The sequence below is a fragment of the Odocoileus virginianus genome, chromosome 30 (assembly GCF_023699985.2).
Source record: "Odocoileus virginianus isolate 20LAN1187 ecotype Illinois chromosome 30, Ovbor_1.2, whole genome shotgun sequence".
In the NCBI taxonomy this organism is placed as follows: Eukaryota; Metazoa; Chordata; class Mammalia; order Artiodactyla; family Cervidae; genus Odocoileus; species Odocoileus virginianus.
Window position 1 is genome coordinate 27,555,805 of NC_069703.1, and position 15,531 is coordinate 27,571,335.

The 15,531-nt window shown below is 41.2% G+C and overlaps 1 protein-coding gene across 1 annotated transcript in view; it reads right to left on the bottom strand.

Moving 5' to 3' along the window:
• WDFY1 (WD repeat and FYVE domain containing 1) overlaps positions 1-15,531 on the bottom strand; it is a 51,442-nt gene that overhangs the window by 12,865 nt on the left and 23,046 nt on the right. Inside the window, exons 3-7 of the mRNA XM_020877717.2 lie at positions 13,829-13,902; positions 6,674-6,728; positions 5,001-5,151; positions 3,110-3,222; positions 937-1,063 (exon numbers count right to left, since the gene is read on the bottom strand). Of these exons, the coding sequence (XP_020733376.1) occupies positions 937-1,063; positions 3,110-3,222; positions 5,001-5,151; positions 6,674-6,728; positions 13,829-13,902 (520 nt within the window). The remainder of the gene's footprint in view (positions 1-936; positions 1,064-3,109; positions 3,223-5,000; positions 5,152-6,673; positions 6,729-13,828; positions 13,903-15,531) is intronic.

A 15,531-nucleotide genomic window follows, 5' to 3' on the forward strand; every position in this document is an offset into this window, starting at 1 on the left:
CCCTCGCTGGAATCTGCATTTTATCACTAACTATTTGGTATGGTCATCTGGATCCCTGTATATACTTTACCAGGCATTTTATAATGTATTATACAGAAAAACAGTTACTATGAAATAAACGCTACTACTTTCAAATCCGTCATTAAGAACTGCAGGGCAGAGATGGGATGGTGACCATAGTTTTCTGGACCAACCACTATAATTTCTTTCCAGGTGCACAAGATTGTTTCTGAACAAGTAGGTGTTCAAAACTTAAGAGGTGTTCACCTCTTAAAGGAGGTGTAACTCCCTTACTTACATAATCCATAAGAACAAGCAATTGAACACGATGGAGATTGCTGGTGTGCACACATGCGTGCACGCACACACGTGCGCACACACACACACACACACTCTTACAGGGTAAGGGAATCTGCCCTGCTCCTGCATGCTTGTCTGCCTCCTCCTCTGGAAGCCCCAGGAAACAACCTCCTGACTTGTAGATTTGTGGGGAGAAGCTTTCCTCTCCTTGGCTGCTTTTCAACTTGACTCTGCTCGTAGCCAAGCAACAGACAAGCCTACCCAACGAGGAGGAAAGGGTTCCTTTTCAAGACTAGATGGCAAAAACCTGAGCATTAAAATGCCATAGCTTAGGCGAAGCAGGACTGGGTCAATCCAGACATTATTCCTTAATGAAATTCGCTAATGAGACTGGCTTAAGTGTCATACTGCAGGCCATCTTCCAAGGTCAAAGTCCCCACCCATGGTTTCTAACCCACGTCTGCCTGAAGCAGACATTTCACTGGGGTGACTCCTTGGCAGAGAAACGTAGAAGAGAGCCCGATCACGTGGACAGCTGAAAGGATGCCATTTGGAGACAGGGGTCTCAGAGTACTCACGCCTCCCCCGCCTCTCCCCAGCGTGGACCCACTGCCCACCCTCCCCCGAGTCACGCACTGGTGGCCCTGGAGCAGGAGCGTGCGGCCCTTCCTGCCCCCGATGTCCCACATGATGACGCTGTTGTCGGACGCTCCTGAGAAGAGTAACCGTTGAACAGGGTCCCACCAGAGGCAGGCGATGCTCCCTAGGGGTGAGAGAGGGAGGTTAGCTGGAACTCTCCGCCGGCACACGCACAACTGACGACAGAGGCTGAACCAGGACCAGCGAGTCTGGATGTAAAAACGCACCTTCGTCGTACAAAAGGGCGTCTAACACTTATCATGAGTCACGGAGGAGACACCGCACAGCCCCTACCCAAGCTACAAGATGAGGCTTTTCAGTCGTTGTCCATCACACTACTCTGAACACAAAGGTGTTTAAAAGATTTTCCTCCTCTATACCAAAAAATGATAAAATAGCTGTACATGAGGGTTAGTTCAGAAAAAGCTTTTGAAGGGGGAAAAAAAAAAAACGCTACCAGTATCTAAAGAGCAAAGGCAATGAAGGTTTCAGGGATTTTCTAAGATAAAAGTCTGGATTATTCCAGGTCTCTGTGACTTTGCGGGTGTCCTACTCCAGGATGCCTCTGTTTAAGGAAATTAAGCGTCTTAGAAGAAAGAAAAAAAAAAGTGAAATTGTACCACACGATTATGACAGAAAATGCAGGTAAAAATCCAAATCCTACGTTTTACATTCTGTACTGACTAAACTTACTAAATTTGATAGCCTTGGGAAAAATCTTTCTTTTAACAGATTTCTCTTTCAACAGATCTCTTCATTGTTCTACTAATTCGTTTGCCTAGAAAAAATTAATAAACTTATTAAACCAGTCACACAAGCTAACAGTATTTTTAGTGGGTGTATAGAAAACTGGTAAAGCCATATTCAAAAGCAAACCACAAGAGACTAGTTTCTCACAGAAGCTTAACCAAAGGGAAAAAAGAAGTACTGTGCAAAACTGGCTTCAGGGATCAATTCTGCGGAAACCCTAGCCCTGTTTGATCTTATGACCCATGTTTTTCAGCTAGAGCCTAACAGTAGACAAGCCAGCTCTTTCTACATGAACCCTGCTGAGCAGTTATCAGAACTCATTCTGTCCTGAGCAACCCAGAGAACACTTAAGAGCCTGGGATCATGAGACCATGAGTCATAAACAGAAAGTGGTTTCTGAGGGCCTGTGTTTTTCTGCCTTTAGATTTATCTACTCAAACTTACTGTCCTTCCCTCCCCCTTTTCCTCTACAAGGTCACAGACTCAGACTTATCTAAATAAATTACCTACAGAGGACATTTAAACTTGCTATACTTAAAAACACTATTTTCATACATCAATCCATCATTAATTCCTTCAACAAATCCCTAATTCTTCAATCTGAACCAGATGGTCTCAAAGCTTCTAATGTTATGAAATACAGTCAATTAAGCTTTAAAGCCTTCCCACGAAACCCTGCCAACTCACTATGCTACAGAAATAATAGAATTCCGCCCAGTCATTCTTTTCCCTCAGTCCCTCCGCAGTGGACGTTTCCCAAATAAAGAACGAACCAGCTCATACACGTCTTCCAACTGTACTGACTGACCTACTGCATCCTGTTCGATGTCCTAGAAAGTGACAAATTTAAAACAGTAACAACAACCTTCTTCCAAAGGTCCTACCATTTATACGAAATTTTAAAAAGGTCTTCTGAAAGTAATTTAATTAAAAAAGGGAAACAGAACAGAAAGTAATGTCACACAAGTATTACAAATCTAGAAGGGATCTGAACATGAAACCTAACCCTATACCTTGCCTTCACTGAGTTTTCACTCTTTAAGATCTTCTGGGACTGAAGTCCCATATCTGGCCAGTCAAACTGAAACCTGACAAGACCTTAGGGATCTAATCAATCACGAAACCACAGAGCCGAAAACTAGATTTGGATGCCCATATTAGGTGAAAAGGGCTTCCCAGGTGACACTAGTGATAAAGAAACCACCTGCCAATGCAGGAGACATAAGAGACTTGGGTTCGATCCCCTGGAGGAGGGTATGGCAACCCACTCCAGTCTTCTTGCTTGGAGAATCCCCATGGACAGAGGAGCCTCGAGAGCTACAGTCCATAGGGTTGCAAAGAGTCGGACACGACTGAAGCGACTGAGCAGGCACGCATGCACACATATTAGGTGAAAAACAGTGGTGATCACACAGCCTACCTTCATGTCCTTTAAGGGTGGTAATAACTGAACAGGTGCTCTGTTCAAGTTTCAGCAGGGTGATCTGTCCAGAGTAATCGCCGACAAACGCATACTGAGTATCAAAGTCATATCTGTGGAGAAGCAGTCAAGGATGTATAAAACAATCTGTCTCAAAGTTATAAAGCAGAAAATGTACATTCTATAAAGGGTAAGCACAAACTAAAACTGAGAAAAGAAACACTCCACTGAAAATCATACAGCATGGAAACATCAAAGAAAAAAATGCTTTAAGTGAGAATTATCAGGAAAATTAATATTCATTCATTCAACAAGCATTCACTGAGTACCTGTTATTATTTCAACTGATATCCTAGGAATTGACAACAAAAAAGATAAAAGAGCTGACAGAGAGAGAGAGAGAGACATAAAAATAAGTAATCATATTATAGCAAAGTTTTAAAAGGTAAAATACTCAATAATGAAAACAGTCAAAAAGAACTGAAGAAAAATGCTTTTTATGAAATTATCTCTGGAAACAATGTAAAACTGACAGCAAATGATGTGAACTCATTATTTAGATGAGTTAGATGATTTAGATGGGGGGGGCCTAGATGATTTAGATTTAAGTGAAGAGGATGGTTTACTTTAAATTGCTATGAAGAGTTTAGCCATCCAAAAGGCAGTCATTTGGGATGGTAGTAAACTTAAAATTTAAAAATACATTAACTACTGGTAACAACTTGTTATTAACACTCGGTTACTCTACGGCCATAGCAGTTTGTGGCAAATCAGGTGTCTACACACAATAAGGTAATTACTGTTTTAATTTCAAAACATGGATCAAAAGGAAGACCACAGGCTGGGCCACAGTGATGTGATTCTGTCCTATTTTCTATCAATCCATACGAAAGCCTAACACATAACAGAAAAGCTTATATAGCACATGATACATCTGAGTAGTCTTCCCTTGTTTGATTCTAAAGTGTATGGTACTATTTTAAGTATCTCATGCTGTACATTCATTTGTACCAAACATTTTCATAAAGGTTCTCAATGGAAGAAAGAATTTCACTACACCAGATGTCCAACACGGAAAGAGAAAATACCATGGGGTGTTTGCCTGCGGCTGACAGCCTTGACCTTGCCAGCACTAAGATACACACGTGATGCAAGAGCACGCTCTACATGAAACAAATCCAACAGATCAGCAGAATTTCAGAGCTGCAATTTCTTAACATTGGAGGGATCCAGAGGTACCTTCGAGAGTCATACAAGGATTATGAACCCTCCTCAAACACACACAAGAAAACTACAAAACTCCTTGTAGCCCTTTTATGAATTCCAGGGTCACAAATTCTTGTATTCTCTTGCCAGGTCTGCAAATAACCCACTACTAGAAGATTCATTCCTTTTTTCCCCTCTTTACACAACAAAAAGTCTTTTCTTTCACTTCAAAAAGCAAAGGAGTGAAGGGAGTGGTCTGCATTAACGCGGTTTAGATTTTCTGAGATTTCTGTATTAAAACACCTATAGCACACCCCAGCAGAGACCAGCAATTCATTTATCACTTTTAATAAACCGTTTTCAAAAGTATTTCGCTTGTTTGTTTTAATGTGGACCACTTTTAAAGTCCTTACTGAGTATGTTACCATAGTTTTTCTGTTTTGGATTTTTTGGCCAAGAGGCATGAGGGATTTTAGTTCCCCGACCGGGGATTGAACCCACACCCTCTGCATTAGGAGGCCAAGTTTTAACCACCAAGTCCCAATAAACCAATTTTATACCCAAGAAAAGAGAGACAGAAATCCTTCGATATTATGTGAAATATGTAGGAATCATTCAGCCTTTAGATCTCGATTAGCAATTTAGGATCAGATGCAGAGCTAGCTCCTGAGACCGGGAAGGATACTGCAGACACGAGGCCCAGGAAGAGAAGAAGTGCCTCCCGAGCATGTTCCCGCTGCGGGTGCACATCCAGCTGACGCACTTGTCGTGGCCAGTGCTGATCACCCACTCGGTGGCCAGGCTGAAGATGATCGCCGTCACCCGGTTCTGATGAGCTGTGGGAACAGAGAAGAAACAAGACCCGGGCAATCCAGTCTCAGTGGGTGGGAACTGGGGCTCCCCTTCTCCCCCCTGTCAGCCTGCAGACTCACAGGCTGGACAGGCCCACCCCACAAAGTCTGTACTCTGAACAGGCGACAGAGAATCTGCCCAACCCCCAACCCATGATCTAATGGGCAGGCTCTCCGAGGCCCTGCCCTCTGCCTCCCTGCAAGGGAGGAGACCATCAGAAGCCACAAATCATTAAAAGGATAATGCTCAAGAGGGACTCAAATAATATATCAGAGGACAGATTAAAATAAAAAAACCATCAAACACTATCAGTGAGTTCCATGTGGAAAGCAGTAGCCTTTTCTTAACAGGTTTGTTTGTTTTCTACTGTTTGTACCTTTAGTGCTTTGACTCTTCAGAGGACACTGACATTGTGAAAACGGCAACTGAAATTTTCTGAAATTAACTTTTCATTATTTCTAAGATGAAGCATTTGTAAAGTTCCACATTCCAAAGTAATAGCTGAGAATGAGGAAGGTATTCTATTACCTAACTTCTGGAATATTTGTATCTCCAGATCAATATTAAGCCATACCAGGGCAGTGACTCTACGTTATGTGGAGCAGGGCCTTGCATACAGCTGGTGTTTAATAAATGCCCAGTTTGATGAATGAAGTCAGAAGCTAGACAGAGACACATCTGACCTTATTCTCAGCTGTACAGGCTGCTTCAGAAAAACAGAGGGACTGTTTCTTATAAACTAACCAGAAAACACTACAACCCCCTGGGAATGTGGGCAAAGTCATGAATTCATAAAACATGACAAACGGTCAACATCAAATAAAGTTTAAATAATTTAAAAACAGAACTATTTTGACTATCAAACTGGCAATAAGCATTTAAAAAGAGCAATGAAGACTTAATGAACAGGCACTTTCAATCACTACTCATTAAAATATTTACACTATTAGTGGAAAGAGTTTTGCAAAATAAATCTAGAGTATCAAAAAATAAATTTTAAGGTTTGACCCAGTTATTCTACTTTTAGTAATCTATCTTAAAGTAATCAGAGTTACAGGATCTGAGTCAGTAACTACCAAGGACACACACACATATATATATATGAAATTACTTTTACACATATATATATGAAATACACACAGATATATGTAAACACACATACATATGTACATACACCATCATATATCTTAGTTTGTGTTATCAAAAAATGGGAGCAGTACACATTTTAAAAATAGAGGAATGATTAAACTAAATCTGACACATGCACCCAGTGGGACAGTATATAAAATTTCAAATGTTAATAAGCAGGAAAAGGATGTGTAAATAACTCTGAAGAGGTAACAGCCTCTTACGTAACTGGGGTAACCAACCTTTTAAAAAGTTAATGTGAAAAAAAAAAAAGTTAATGTGAAAACCTAATTTTGATCATAAGACATGGTGTTCTAGCTTGTTGTTGTGTGTATCTACGTGTATATGTGTGCAAATGAGTGTGTGTATTATAATTACCTGGGTAGGTCTTGATAAAGTTCATCTTATTAAAATCTTCAGAAACGTGAAATTCCTAAAAGTAAAAACATGCAATAAGAGAACAGTTATAGTTTTAAAAACAATGGGAACTTACCTTCCAAAAGGATATAAAACCTAAAACTGGCCATCACCAGCCTTATGACTGAAGATTGGCTCCATAAGAGCAGTAGGAAACTGCTTCCTGGTCCTGTCCTTCTGACACTATTTCTTTTGGAACCAGACAAGTAAAGAACGCGCTGCTGACCACCACAGAATGTTTGTCTAATTCTTCCTCCACAAATGAGTGCTCTACACATCCTTTCCCTCTAATTGCAAAGGAGGCATCTTGCTAACTTTGCTCTCTTGGTGTCACTAAAAGTTTCTCAAGATGATACATCCAAAGCAAAGTGATATACAAAGACCCATTACTAACAGAGTTCTCAGCACCAGTGAAAATAAGGCATTGGGTATCTGAAGCAACAGAAGGGGCACATTACATATATTTAACACACACACACACACACAAAGAAATGTAAAGATTGTGGTGGTTTTCCTTTTCTATCTTCCAAAGTTTTTTATGGACTGTGTAATACTTTATAACTAGGAAAAAATTAAAAGTATGTGCTTCTTAATGAAAAAAATGAGCCTCAGGCATAAGACTAAGATAAAACTCTAAAGAAAATGCACTACTTAAAAATTCTATTGATCAGTGCTAAATTGGTAAGCTCTTAACTGTCTAGATAATATGGACATTATGAATTGTTGATTGGTCAGGATGAAAAAAACCCACAAATACTGATTTCTTGTCCTTCATCTTGGCTCTACAAAGTACAAAAATGTATCGGCATTTTATATATACTATTCTCTCTTGGGACTCATAGCTCAGTCGGTAAAGAATCCACCCACAATGTAGGAGATCCAGGTTCAAGATCCCCTGGAGAAAGAAATGGCAACCCACTCCAGTATTCTTGCCTGGAGAATGCCATGGACAGAGGCGACTGGCAGGCTATAGTCCAAGGGGTCACAAGAGTCAGACATGACTTAGCAGCGAAACCACCACCACAATCTCCGATGGGGGGAAATCAACAGTTCAATACTAACTAATGCTAAATTGGACTTACATCGCCCCTTTCCACCGAAGAGCTGTAAGGGTTTTTTTATATGCCATCCTATAATGGCAGTCAAGTACCCTTGAACCAGGAGCCACAAGAAGGGTCCCTAGAGAAATAAATCCATGGCCACTGCCATTCCTGGAGATGCTATTTGAGGCCTGCACTCCTGGCCTCTTATTATGTGTATGCACATCACCATATTCTGATAAAAATCTTCAGGAGAAAAACGAGACCACTGGCATTTATTATCACACAACGGATTTACAGCAGCCGAAAACTGGTGGGCATCAACCTCCAACCATGCAGATCCCCTACCCCGCCCTCAGTTCTCACTGCCTATTGTCCAGTGAACTTCTTATGCAGAGCGCCTAGCTCCCCCACCCCATAAACACACTCAAGACTTCTAATTTAAAAAGCAAAATAAGTGAACACAAAACCCTCTTAACAATGCTGAAACTTTCTTTGCCCTCCCACCCCATCCCAGCCAAAACCCTCTCTATAGATCAGCCCACACTCGACACTCAGGCTTTCTAGCTCCTCACCCCAGTCACCCTTCAATCCACTGCACCCCAGGGCACCAGCCCACTGCATGGAAACCGTTCTCCCTGTGACCACCAGCTGCTAACTGCCATCCCCAAGGTCATGTTCCTGTCTTGATCTCATCCTCTCTCTGCCCCACCGGAAACTTACTGCTCCTCCGGCTACCACGACCACACTGTCCTGGCTGGTCCTCCCACCCCTTGGCCCATTTCGCATCGCCCATGAATGGTGTCTCCCTGGTATCTTAACTGTACCACGGATTCCTCACTGTCCTTTCACTCTAAACGCCCTCTCCCCACACACCCCTCAGCCATCTCTTAACAAATGACAGCACCATCCACCAGACACTCAAGCCAAAAACCCAGCTGTCACCTGACTTGCTCCTCTCCCCACCGCTGCACCCGACCTGCATAGCTGCAGCTCAAGACTTCTGCTTCTGTCCGTCATCACCGCCACAACCTCCTCACCCAGAAAGCAACAACAACTGATATTTCCACCTCCACTTTTGTGGCAATATAACTGATTTACAACGTGTTAGTCTGTGCTGAACAACACAGCTGAACAGGCACACATACATAATCTGCTCTTTTTAGTTCCTTTCCATTATAGGTCACTACAGAGTATTGAGTAGATTCCCCTGTGCTATACGGTATATTATTATTTACCTATTTTATATATAAAAGTGTGCATATTATCAATCCCAATGTCTCAATTTATTTCTCCCCTCTAGCTCCCCCTCTGCTAACAACAAAATCTGTTTTCTACATCTGTGACTCTATTTCTCTCTTGTAAATAGATTCATTTGTACCATGTTTTACCATGTACATGTAAATGACATCATATATTTGTCTTTCTCCATCTGGTTTACTTGACTTTGTATGATAATCGCTAGGTCCATCCATGTTGCTGCAAATGGCATTATTTCATTCTTTTTATGGCTGAATAATATTCCATCTTCTTTATCCATTCATCTTTCAATGGACAGTTAGGTTGCTTCTATTGTATACAGTCTTGCAATGAACACTGGGGTATATGTATCTTTTCGAATTACAGTTTTCTCTGGATATATGCCCAGGAGTGGGATTGCTAGATCACATGGTGGTTCTACTTTTAGTTTTTTAATGAACTGCCATACTGTTTTCCATAATGGTTGTACCAATTTATATTCCCATTAACACTGTAGAAGGGTTCCCTTTTCTCTACACCCTTTCAGCATTTATTGTTCACAGATTTTTTTGAATGGCCATTGTGATGTGATATCTCATTGTAGTTTTGATATGTATTTCTCTAATAATTATTGATGTTGAGCATCTTTTCATGTGCCTCTTGGCCATCTGTATGTCTTCTTTGCAGTAATATCTATTTAGATCTTCTGGCCATTTTCTGATTGGGTTTTTGGGTTTTTTTTAACATAGAGTTGCACAAGCTGTTTGGATATTTTGAAGATTAATCCCTTGTCAGTTGCTTCACTGCAAATTTCTCCCGTTCTGTGGGCTGTCTTTTTGTTTTATGGTTTCCTTTGCTTTGAGAATCTTTTAAGTTTAATTAGGTCCCAAGTGTTTATTTTTGCTTTTATTTTCTTTACTCTAGGAGGTGGATCACAAAAGATAGTGAATGCAATTCACGTCAAAGAATGTTCTGCCTATGTTTTCCTCTAAGAGTTTTATAGTGTCTAGCCTTATACTTGCATTTAGGTCTTTGATCCATTTTGAGTTTATTTTTGTATATGGTGTTAGACAGTAGGTTGGTTTTTTTTTTAGCTGCACTGCATGACTTGCAGGACCTTGGTTCCCTAACCAGAGAAGGAAGAACCCAGGCCCTTAGCAATGAAAAGGCTGAGTACTAACCACTGGACCACCAGGGAATTCCCTCCCACCTCCACTCTTGTGGCCCTCCAATCCATGCTCCACTGAGCAGCCAGGGGGACCTTAGTAAATTAAATGACACCATTCTTCTGCTGAAAACCCTGGAAGAGCTTCCCACGGGTTTACAAAACTGAAAACCTCACCCAGACCCATAAGGCCTTGAATGACCTGCCCTCAGCCCACCTGGCCCATCACCCTAGCGCTGCCCTGTCACTCAGCACCAGCCAGCCAAGAGGACGTCCTGCAAGTCCTCAGACCCACAGACACCTCCTGCCTCGCGCCTCCACACATGCCTTCACTCCTAGAAAACCTGTTCTGCCTGGCCGTCTCCTGCCTGCCCTTCAGGCCTCGGCGGGACCTCACAGCCTTGGAGCAGCCCTCCTTCCTGCCGATCCTGTCTGCTGGGCACGGGGCCACACACCGCTCTGCACCCTCTCCTTCCCACTCCTGTTCATTTCTCCACTGCACCCAACACAACCTGCAATGCGATGCTGACTTGTGTATTACCTGTCCTTCTTACTAGTCCAAAAGACCCCTGGGAGCAGGGCCCATGTCTCCTTCCTTCTTAATTAGCATTCTGCAGGATGCCCAGTGCTGAGTAAAATCTGAACGCAAGGCTCTCTCTGCCCTGCTCCAGCCACCTCTTCAGTCTTACATGTTTCATGCGGCCAAGCCGCTTCATTCTTGTTCTCTGCACACACTCTGACCTTGCAAACCCCTCTGTCTTTGCTCATACAGTCCTCTGTGTCTGGAAGTCCTCCTCCTCTCCTGGTTAACTCCTCACCACCCTCCAGGGCTTAGCACAGTTGCAGGCTGGCCCTGCCACTCTCTCTGGCCAGGTGAGTCCAGGCGCCGGTCTGTGCATTCTTCACTTGACCTGTGATGGAACCCCACTAGCTAAATCTTACTTATCGCTACCATTCCCAGTTCCGTAAAACAGTGCTACTCAAAATGAGGTCTGTGGACCACTGGTCCTGATTAAAGAAGCAGAAAAATAGGGAATAAGTATTCAGAAAACTTTCCAGCAATTTAACATCGTCATGACATTCAAGCGGATAAAGTTAAAAGTGAAAGTCATCCAGTCGTGTCCAACTCTTTGTGACCCCATGGACTATAGCCTCTGTCCACAGAATTCTCCAGGCAAAAATACTGGGGTGGGGTGCCATTCCCTTCTCCAGGGGATCTTCCCGACCCAGGGGTCAAACCTGGGTCTCCTGCATTGCAGGCAGATTACCATCTGAGCCACCATGGATCCTTACAAATTTTCTCACTCAATAATGTAATATTCAAAATAGCAGTCCAGCAAACTAAACTCAAAGCAAACCAAAGGAAAAATAAGAGCTGAAACACATTATCAGAGAATAGAAAAATAGTAAACAATCAACAGAGAATGAATGAAAACTGGTTTTTTGAAAGAAAACAAACAAAAAAAAAAACCCACTTAACGAAATTGACAAACATGTAGCAAGAGTGGTGGGAAAAAAAAGAGAAATGACTCAAACTTCTAAACTCAGGAATGAAAAGGGGACTATTAAATCTTACAGAAATAAGAATGACTAAAAAGGCTGCTATGAACAATTATATGCCAACAAATGAGATGAGATAGATACCACTTCACACTGACTAGGCAATAAAACCAGAAAATAATAATTGTTGGTAAATATGTAAATATTCAGAATCTTTATAGACTGCCAGTGGGAATGTAAAATGGTATAGCAATTTTGGAAAACAGTTTGGCAGTTCTGTAAAAAATTAAACACAGAGTTACCATAAGACCCACAATTCCATTCCTAGATGTGTATATCCAATAAAATGGAAAACTCGGGTTCACACACAAACTTATGTGACTGTTCATAGCAACACTATTTATAATAGCCAAAAGGCAGAAATAACCCAACTACCTATCAACTAATGAATGGATAAACAAAGTGTGGCATATAACAGAATATTATTCCACCACAAAAAGCACTGAAGTATTAATTCAAGCTGCAACACAGATGAACCTTGAAAATATGATGCTAAGTGAAAGAAGCCAAATATAAAAGGTTATACATTTTATGATTCTATTTACATAAAATGTTTAGAATGAACTCAGAAAGTTTATTACTGACTGCAAGGAACTGAAGGAAGGGGTAATGCAGAGTGATTGCTAAAGGATATTGATTTATTTTTGGGGGTGGGAGGCACTGATAAAAATAATCTAGACTATTAACGGTTGTATAATCTTGAAACTATACTATAAAACCACTGAACCGCACTCGTTAAGCTGGTAAATTTTATGGTATATGAAGTGTATCTCAATGAAATATATGCACACACACCTTGTGGCTCTGACAGTAAAAAATCTGCCTGCAACGAGGGAGATCCAAGTTCAATCCCTGGGTCGGGAAGATCGCCTGGAGAAGGCAATGGCAGCCCACTGCAGTACTCTTGCCTGGGGGATCCCGTGAACAGAGGAGCCCTGCGGGCTACAGTCCCTGGGGTCGCAAAGCTGGACGCGACTGAGTGACACACTTTCACTTTCAGTCTTCTAACTATACTATAAACCAGTGAATGGTGCACTTTGGTGAATTTTATGGTATATGGATTACATCTTAATGAAATATATGCATACACACACGTACAATTAGACTTACAAAAACACCAATCTCTAATAAATTGAAAATTTAAATGTCTGGTTCTTCACCAAAGATGGTTTGAGAAGCACTGCCTCAAAGAGTCACACGAGTTGTTGGCTGAATGACTAGTCCCTGATCTTGTTCTTCTCCCTCCTCTGTCATACACACACACACACACACGTGTGCATGATCTCCCCCACGTCCTCCTTGCCCCAGTCTCCTCCTTCACGGGCTCAGGGACGGGGGCTGCCATGGGGCTCAATGACAGTGTACAAAGGCTGCGCATTGTGGGTTAGCCTGAGAATCAGCCATCAATCATTAGAGCTCTATGGAGCTACAGCTGGTCCCTGACTTAGGATCATTCAACTTAGGATTTTTCAGTTTTACAATAGTGTAAAAGCAATACACATTCAGTAGAAACTGTACTTTGAGTTTCAAATGTTCATCTTTTCCCAGACGGGTGATAAGTCGTACAATCCTCTCTCGTGATGCTGAACAAGGGCAGCCACAGCCCCTACTCAGCGTCCTGAGGGTGAACAATCGACACACAACCATTCTGGACTCAGACAATCATTCTGTCTTTCCCTTTCAGTACGGTATTCGATAAATTACATGAGATACTCAATACTTTAGTATAAAACAGGTTTTGTGTTAGATGACTTCATAGGCTAATGTCAGTGTTCTGAGCATGTTTAAAGTGGGTGAGGATAAGCTATGATATTCAGTAGACTAGATATATTAAATGTATTTTCAACTTATGATATTTTCAGCTTACAGTGGGTTTATCAGGACAAAGCCTCATCATAAGTCAAGAAAAATCTGGAGTTTATTAATTTATTAATCAATGCTAGTTAATTCTAGCATTAACTAGAATTAATCCATTTTTGGGTCTACCATCTGTACTGAATGAAACATTTCCTAATGCCAAACAACTGGGCATTCTTTGTTAACTTTATTTAAACTGTCCAACGGTGAACATGGGGAGGTCAATGCAATGAATACGTTCTGGAAGCTACCTACCATCACGGCTCCATTATCCTGGCCCACAAATATCCGTCTGCTATCATGATGGTAAGCCATAGCAGAGCAGGGAGCTGCCAGAAAGACAAAGACCATGTTACGAGGAGAGCTAAGCACGTTAAGCCATTGTTCAAGGTACGTTATTAAAAAGAGCTATACAACTTAGGTTTAAAAAAGAAAAAAAGAGGGCAAAGATGTTTTATTTTTAGAAATTTTATTAAACTTCTTTCTGCTGTTTTAGTTTCAAATTTTAGCTTTAATAACCTTCCAAGTTACTTTTATGACTTTGGGTGAAGCAAGTCAGCATGAAGTTTCATCTGGCTGAAATTCCTACCTCTTTCTGGAAAGGTGTGGGGACCAGTGTTTAGAGAAGGTGATCTGCCACCCTGGCTCTGTGGGTCATCCTCCCCCTCCTCCTTCCCCATCACAGGCTAAACAGTAGCGGGCATCTGTGGAAAGAGAGGTGTCCAGTACCACAATTCCCGTTCCAAGGCATGTGAGCAGACTGGGAGGCTACTTAGGGATTATTTGTTGTTGTTTTCTCCCCCAATGGTCAAAAAAAGTTCCATTTTGCAGTGACTCATACAATCCCAGTTTGTTTCTTTGTCCAAAGCAGCGTCATGTGACTGGGACAGCCTGACTCTTCCCACAGACACAACCCTTCCAGGTTCCACCTATATTTCTTCCAAAATGCATTGCCAGAGAATGAGTTTCAGAAAGGAGAAACTTTAAATCACTTCCTTCTGCTAAAAATCAAAATTAAAGTGATTTAGAAAATCGAACACTTGGAAAAAGAAATACTCAGGTTCACTTCAGCCTTAAGAATTTTAATTGACCACAGAAAGAAATGAATGCCAGGAAACAAACAAACAAACTCGAGCTTACTTTGAAATAAAACATCTTATAAAACAGTAGAAGAGAAAAATCCTATAAATGAAGTTAAAACTTGAAAAAGTTTAAAGGTCTTTAACTACCATGGCGGATATTCTCCACCAAAGGAAAAAAACTGGAAGAAATGCTGGATTGTACTCAAAGGCAGAAACATAGTTAGCTGCATGATCAGACTATAGAAAAAGATTATTTCAGCTGCATTCCAAGAACTATCTCGTTGAAATGTAGATACTAAAATTGTCTACACACATAACAATCAGAATAGACTGCAAGTTTGTACACATTATCCACCATATTGATGTTTGATACTACAAAGAATGATCCTGTTTAAGGATTATAAGCACAAAGATACATGTTTCTTTGTTTTAGTCACTAAGTCGTGTCCAATTCTTGTAACCCCCCTGGACTGTAGCCCACCAGGCTCCTCTGTCCATTGGATTTCCCAGGCAAGAATACTGGAATGAGTTGCCATCTCCTTCTCCCAACCCAGGGATCAAACCCGCATCTCCTGCATTGGCAGGCAGGTTCTTTACCACTGAGCAACTGGGGAAGCCCAACAATACATGCTATTGTCACACAAAATGCTCTTTAATAATCACACACAAAATTATCTTCAACAAATCAAATCCCTTTGATGATTTTAAAGATTCACTGTCATCATTTTTGCTTGCTTTTCAGTTGTTACTAAATCTTACTATTTTAGTTTTAAGCTTCTTTTCAATTCTTTTTATGCCCAATCCTATAACAAACTGCACATGAATATGTAAAATCTCTCCTTTGTGTAAAAATTACAACATGCTGAGTAATTTTAT